This window comes from Sinocyclocheilus rhinocerous, unplaced genomic scaffold, assembly GCF_001515625.1.
Source record: "Sinocyclocheilus rhinocerous isolate Xijiao unplaced genomic scaffold, SAMN03320098_v1.1 scaffold314, whole genome shotgun sequence".
NCBI lineage: Eukaryota > Metazoa > Chordata > Actinopteri > Cypriniformes > Cyprinidae > Sinocyclocheilus > Sinocyclocheilus rhinocerous.
This window is the reverse complement of record NW_015630021.1, coordinates 148535-156231: the sequence shown is the minus strand read 5'-3', so window position 1 is coordinate 156231 and position 7697 is coordinate 148535. Positions and strand designations below refer to the sequence as shown.

At 38.7% G+C, this 7697-nt stretch overlaps 1 protein-coding gene across 1 annotated transcript in view; it reads right to left on the bottom strand.

The window, feature by feature from the left end:
* Positions 1-2587: 2587 nt before the first annotated feature.
* LOC107739487 (ephrin-A3-like) overlaps positions 2588-7697 on the bottom strand; it is a 100127-nt gene continuing 95017 nt past the window's right edge. Inside the window, exons 4-5 of the mRNA XM_016551614.1 lie at positions 6862-6933; positions 2588-3861 (exon numbers count right to left, since the gene is read on the bottom strand). Of these exons, the coding sequence (XP_016407100.1) occupies positions 3743-3861; positions 6862-6933 (191 nt within the window). The 3' untranslated portion in view covers positions 2588-3742. The remainder of the gene's footprint in view (positions 3862-6861; positions 6934-7697) is intronic.

Sequence of the window (7697 nt, the reverse complement as noted above, 5' to 3'; positions counted from 1 at the left end):
TATTTCCTCATTTGATTGGGCGGGCCAGCCGAAAAATCACTGTAAGAGTGACCCAGTGTAGCCTCGCCACTGGGTCACTCTTACAGGCCTCAAAATAGCATCTCATCACCATTACAACTGTTACTGTGATGGACAAATTGGATCATCCACACAAATACAGAGCCAATAATGGTTTTTATGAAATGTGCAACCATGTTATTAGTTAGAATGTTTAATTGCACAATTACTATGTGCAGTTGAGTTGAATTGAATCAAAACTAGCATGTTTGATGTGAGATTTAATCTTGCTTACCCTTGATCACCCTGTCACGGCAAAGAGGAGTCAGGATCCAAGCGCAAGTGCAATATAAGGTTTTATTTAGTAACCACAATAACGGAGACACAAGGTGATCAATCCACGGGGTCACGGTCAAGATCAGAGCTCTTCTCCAGAGGCGCTCCTTCCACTACAAATTGGATCATCCACACAAATACAGAGCCGATAATGGTTTTTATGAAATGTGCAACCATGTTATTAGTTAGAATGTTTAATTGCACAATTACTATGTGCAGTTGAGTTGAATTGAATCAAAACTGGCATGTTTGATGTGAGATTTAATCTTGCTTACCCTTGATCACCCTTGAATCCCGAGGGTGTTGATTATCATTGCTTGTACGTGGAGTGTCCTTGGAACTAGACAACACTTAAGAGACAGAGAAAGACATAACGATAAAAAAAGAATAAAAGACAGACAGATGTGTACAAACACGTTTTGCTCCGAGGCATTTTCTCCTTAGATGGAAGGGCCGAAATTGAGAAGAACGACTGCATCTTCCCAGGACTGTCAGTGGAGTGTTTTATGTTGTGTTTGTGACTATGTGTGTATGAGTATGTGTGTGTTCTATAATGATGGGCACCTTGAAGAGTTCAGATGAGGTCAGATTCTCAGCACTGCAGGAACCTTTTACCTGAGGAGACAGACGTGTGTTTGGTCTAGCTGAATGTAAATGAGTACGTCCAGGTGTGAAACAGCAGATAAAATAACAGAGACAAAGCGTAGAACACAGATGGAGAGATAAAAAATGACACAAATGTACCTTCTAGAAACAGACTCAGTTGTGAGGACTAAATTCTAATTAAAGTAAAAGCTTTTACAAGAAACATGTTACATAATTGCCATATAAAAGTAACTAGTTATGCTACATAATTACTTTGAACATGATATATATATATATATATATATATATGTATACACACACACACACACACACACACACAGAGCCCCAGAGTATATATTATATTATTATTTACTATATTATTATATCATACTGGTAACACTTTACAATAAGGTTCCATTAGTTAATTGTTAATGCACTAACATTAACTAACAATGAGGTTGAAGTATTTATCAATATTTGTTAATATCAATTAATAAAAATACAACTGCTTATTGTAAACTTATAAATTCATGTTACCTCAGGTACATTAAATAATATTAACACATACAACATTTGATTTTAAAGTATTAATAAATGTTGAAATTAACATTTACAAAGATTAATAAATGCTTTCGAAGTATTTTTCATTGTTAGTTCATGTTAACTAATGGAACCTTATTGTAAAGTGTTACACCATTATATTACAGCTAAACATATACAATTTTATATTATTAGAATATCTTATAGCAGTCGCTATAAAACTGTGCATTATATATTTTCAGTCCACATTCAATCCAAGCTGTCACTCGGGTAGTAAATGTGGTCTGACAACCAGCGTACCGTGGAAAAAAAGGAGTGGCTACAAACAGCATCGCAACAAACCTCTAAAAGCACAAACAAAATATTTGTTCTCCACATGGATGAGTCAGTGCAAACTCATTTACAGAAAACATTCTGAGAATCATGTCATGCCGATTATGATTCTGAAATGCTATGAAGGCAACCTGCAGACAATAAAAATAACAGTAAGACTGTTAAAATAAGAATGGTTTATTAAGTTTCATTCTGGTAATTGTCATTCATGATTCGTTTACATGTTTGTAATCATTCTAAGGTAATCACGATTGGTACTGCTGTTTCCAACAATGATAAATGCTTTCGTTCTTGCCCACCCCATTCTCACCAGCTAAAACTCTCACGCAAGCTTGAGTATTTAAAACCTACAAATGTGTATCTAAATGCATACGAAAATGCCAAAACGCGCACACTTTCATACGATCCCCTGTAAAGTGCACACTCATAAGACACATACGCAGAAACATTTACATAGACATTCACTCTTGACATTGTCTGCAGCGGTCTGAGGAATGCTTATTCATTAAATTCATTCGTTACTGCATTGAAGCCCCGCCCTTTCAAGAAACCCCTCCCTAAAAGCCCTCCCAGCCCCGCCCACCAATATAGACTACAACAATCTCACACTGTCCTATAATAATGACTCTCCTTATGAAGATAATGCACCTATTTCAACTGAGAGCAATGGATGAGATGCATTAAAGATTTTTTTCTGTAACTATGAGTTTTGACTCAATTTGCTGGCACATGAACAGAAATAAAGGCTATGAAACGAACAAAAACAAACTAAATAATTTGGCATTAGCAAAGATGAGGAAAGATCCCTCAAAAAAGCAGACAAAACTCACAAAGTTTCAAAAAAGGATCAAATGATCAATAAATAACTCAATAAATTAAGCATATAAAGTAACATACTCAAAGAGCAGTTAAATATGTATCATACAGTAAAAACTAATTCTGCTCTGCAATTCTTTCGATATAAAACAGCGAATTGCAGTTTATGACTCGACCGCTCTTACAAAAATGGCCATTATGCTAATCAGTGGCACTGGCCAATCCAGTACCTTCCCATGATGACACGTACATACTATAGCAAATAAAGTATATCTATTATCTACCCTTCATTCGGTCCGTCTCGATTCTCTTTTGTTATGTGCGCTGCTATGATGACCAAACTCTTTCGGTCACACAATGTACAAAAGTGATGGTCTCTGACCGATAATCTGTCTCTAGTTTCCAAGTTCAGCAATGGAACTAGGGAACTAGATGGAAAGCGTTCCCATTACAGCTCACAAACGAGACTCCAGCCCGGCAACTAGCAGAAACAGCAGCCGTGCCTTTCTGTGAACGATTCATAAGCCTAACATCTGAACTTAGTGACTGGCAAATGAGTTTTATTGATCTCTGCTGCAACACTATCAATGACTGACACATATTGCAGTCATATAGGTATGGGTTGTGACAGAATGTTAAGACAGGATCAAAGGTCTCCAATACTCCTCGAGTCCCTCAGTTGAGATCCAGCGGTCAAAGCACTGAGCACTATGACGCTTGTCATATCCATTTGAGCTCATGTCAATCTCAGAATGTCCACCTCAAGAGCTGCCCCAGTCTGGATGGGTTCATTGAAGATGAGAACAGACGTAGCTAGAGGCAGAGACCTCACTGTCTAACCGGATTCGTTTTTTTCTCTCCGCGAGTATGTTTGAGAAGAGTGGACGTTCTGTCACAAAGGCAAATCCTGAAATCGATGCATGTCATCCTTAATCGTAAGGTCCAAAATTGTGGAGACAAAGGCCACTATTTGGGTGCGGTAGATCTACAATTAGCTCCCACGTTTAGGGCTCGACTAGTGGTTAATCTGTTCTGACTGGATAATCTCCCGCACAGGTTGAACGAAAGGCGATCTTTTTCAGAGAGCTCGGGACTGCTGGCTCAGAAATGTCAGAGAGAGAGGGAGAGACGGTTGCTAGGACACGAGGAGAGCAGCGAGGAGAAGCGTCGCCACAGTGATTAACAGCCGGTCTCCAGACGGACTGCTGCCGCTGACACTCTTCTCCAGTTTAGGGATCTCAGGGTTAAACTCATCTGAGAGAGAGAAAGAGAGATCAAAGAAAGAAAGAAAGAAAGAAAGAAGTTAGTGAGCATCTAAAAACCTGAATGAAAGCATCATGGTTTCCACCAAAATATGAAGCATTGATAATAATAAGAAATGTTTCTTGAGCAGCAAATCAGCATATTAGAATGATTTCTGAAGGATCATGTGACACTGAACTCTTACTGACTCCAAACCTTTGAATAGTAGTATATGAAATGTGATTTTATTTCTTATTTTAAACTTTCTCACAATTACTGCTTTGTGTACTCTGAGGTGGAAACCAATACCACATCCATTCTCTAATTGAAATGTCGGGAAATTAAGGGTTGGAAATGATTGAAAAAAGAGAGGGGGAATGAGAATGTGATGGGAACATCACTCTAGGCTGGAGCTGAACCTGCATACCTCACATGAGCACCATGGCTCAGTGTCAAGAACACATGTATTTACCATTAAGCAATTGCAACCAAAGGAAAAAAGTTAGACCTTAAAGTTAGATGCTTACATAGACACTAAATGATCACCTACTAAACATCAGCAAATGACAAAAGGGAGCAAGGGAAATAATGATTCCTCTTTGAGTAATGTCATTACCTACAGCAACTGTAATGGTTTCCCCTCAGCCTTCTCCAAATATAAGGAAGATAAAACACATCCATTCATTTTCTGTATTATTACTGGCCCCAAAGCTCTATACCATTCTACAAGGGTTATTGATGATGAAAATAATCACTTAGAAAGAGAGAGAGACAGGGAAAAGGGGAAATAAAGGCAGCAGAGAGGAGGAGAGATAGCGAGAGAGAAAACTTGTCTATTAAAACAGGAGATATAATTGTAGAGAGAAAACTGGGAAGGATATCAGACAGAATTAAACAAAGAAAATGTGACATTTCTTATCTGCAGCAGCCACGCTGTATGTTGATAAAGGACGCTCGGGCAGTTAGAGGTTAAACACGTTGCTGTGATAGCAGACACAGAGCTACACACAGCTCAATGGACGTTTCAGCAGAGCCGTGTCAACACATCATGCAAAAGTCTGGAATTTTTTATTGTTGATGCTCACAGGTAAAAATCCAACTGGACTGCTTCTGCTCTCTGTGTGACAAAGTAGGACGTGTTCCTGGTTCAACATCTTTTGTTGGGCCTGGAATAACATTCCTGCCAAACAAATATAGTCTTATACCCTAGTGGCGCTCAACTAGTTTTGCTTAAGAAAACAGATTTGACGATGGACAACAAGTGCTGATCCAACACTGTACCAGAATTGTTTAGAGTGCAAAAGTAAACAAAAATGTTTTAGCTGTGAATCCAAGCACTGTAAAATATTGTAATTGTAGCAGCATTTAACTTTATGTATTTTTTGCAGAATTATTCTAGCAACCACTGCTGCCAAATCATAATTTACGAAGCATAATTTACCAGCGTAAAAAATTAATTAATGGACTCACAACAATGGACAACATGGTGAAAAACTAGACTAATAGCTCTACTGGAGCAATGGGGCAGTGGTTAGTGCATGTCACATTGCATGTCTCGTCTTAGGCCATGCAGATTTGAGTCTACCCTGTGACTACGCTGATCTCACTTGCTAGGCCATCCTCTTTTTCTCGGACATGTCCTGGCCAGGATTTCTAAATTGTCTAAAAAGTCTAATTTTGACTGTTTTGCTATTGTTTTCATACTTACTGAAGGTAATGACTGAAAAGTAGTTTGACCAATAGCGTGTAGGCATTGTACATGACAGGGGCATGCAAGAAGGTGGGATCTAAAGAGAACGGTCAAGGCAATGCAAACACATGTACATATAATGTATGAGGACTGTAGAGAGCACGTCAATAGGAAAACAAAACCTGGACATTTTGGGCAATTTAGAAATCCTGACCAGGATTTGTCCAGGAAAGAGAGGCTAAATGGTCCCCAACCATTCGCCAATCATTTCTAGATATGTCGACAGTAGCCTATTAGTCAAATGAAGAGGAAAAAGCCAAAACTTGCTTTAGCTTTCAGCTGTTTCACCTTTTTGGCTTAAACTAGCACAGAACTTCTTTCCTTGTGACTTGGCAAGCTGAAATAAGAAACATCAGGTCTCCTGGGTCTCTAAGGCTATGTTAAACTTTGGAAGTCTTTTCAGAATAGTGCTTATCTTATCATATCAGTTTCATCGAGGATAATTCCTGACTGGAACACACTATATAATGTGTACTATGCACAGACCTAAACAGAACGAATGTTTTAATGCAGCGTCAGCACAAATGATGGTATTATGGAGCTGTTGACAGAAAACAAAGTAAAACGTACTTTTCAAGACAGCTGCAATTGGATTTTTATTTATAACAGGGTGGTTGACCTGTCAGCAATGTGTTTTTTATTAAATACGGTTTGGGAAAGCTAACAGGATGCTGACAGCTTTAGAAGTAGGGGGATCTGCGTACAAACAGAGGGTCATTTGTTCATGTGGTGTATGTGTGTCATAAATGGATACAAGAATCAGTTTCCATTTTAATGGCCTGTGCATTAACACACACACACACACACACACACACATACACGAACAGACATACTGCTAGAGTGCTTTTGGATGCCTAGGGCGGTGTAAAGTGCCAGCTATTTGTTTTGTTATGTGTTTTAGCAAGGGCATGTGGATGATCCTTCCTGTGATCCTAATGTGAACTTGGGTTTCTGGGTATTCGCTGGACATACATTTCAGATGCATTACAGCTCGATTTCTCCGAATAAAAATAACATTTGAGTGAGCATGAGAAAGCAAAAATAGAGAGAATTAATACATGCATTCATTTGTTTGTAATTGGCCATCCCCTGGTCACAGGACGTTCCTATCTGGCCAAATGGTTATCCTGGTTTTATGAGGAATTTCAGATGCTTACGAGGCAGATTAAAATGGGAAACAGCCATATTTCTGAGAGCAGATGAACATTTGTGTTACATACTTTTATAAAGCCAATGTGTGTGCAGGCATTGTGTTCACTCACCAATGTCATGCAGTTTGGGTCTGACAGTGTAGTCAGGTGGACTCTGGTTTGAGTCGTCATCTGCATTAGAGGCTGTAGCAGAGAAAACACATGATCTGAGTGCATACAGTGGCCCCAAAAACTATTTGGACACTTCAGGCATAGTTCAACCAAAAATGAAAATTTCCTGAACATTTACTCAACCTCAGCCCATTTAAGATGTAGATGAGGTTGTTTCTTCATCGGAACAGATATGGAGAAATGTATCATATCACCACTTGCTCACCAATGGATCCTCTGCAGTGAATGGGTGCCGTCAGCATGAGAGTCCAAACAGCTGATAAAAACATCACAATAATCCACAAGTAATCCACACCACTCCAGTCCAGTCCATCAATTAAACTCGTGAAGCGAAAAGCTGCATTTGTAATAAACAAATTCATCATTAAGACATTTTTAAATTCAAACTTTTATCCATAATATCGCTTTCTCCAGTGAAAAAGTCATCTAATCTGAATCAGGAGAGAAACATGTACAGACCAAGCACTGTTTACATGTGGAAAAACAGACCAAAATCAATTCTAAACAAGTATGCTGGTGGGGTTTGATGTGAGAGGACAACAGGGGATGGACTTTTTGACTGGAGGAAGCATTATTATGGATTATGGCAAGAAGTGACTGTTTAATGTTAAAACACCTTAATTATGGATTTGTTTATTGCAAACAAACAGCTTTTCGCTTCATAAGACATGAATTGATGGACTGGAGTCGTGTGGATTACATGTGGATTATTGAGATGTTTTTTATCAGCTGTTTGGACTCTCATTCTGACGGCACCCATTCACTGCAGAGGATCT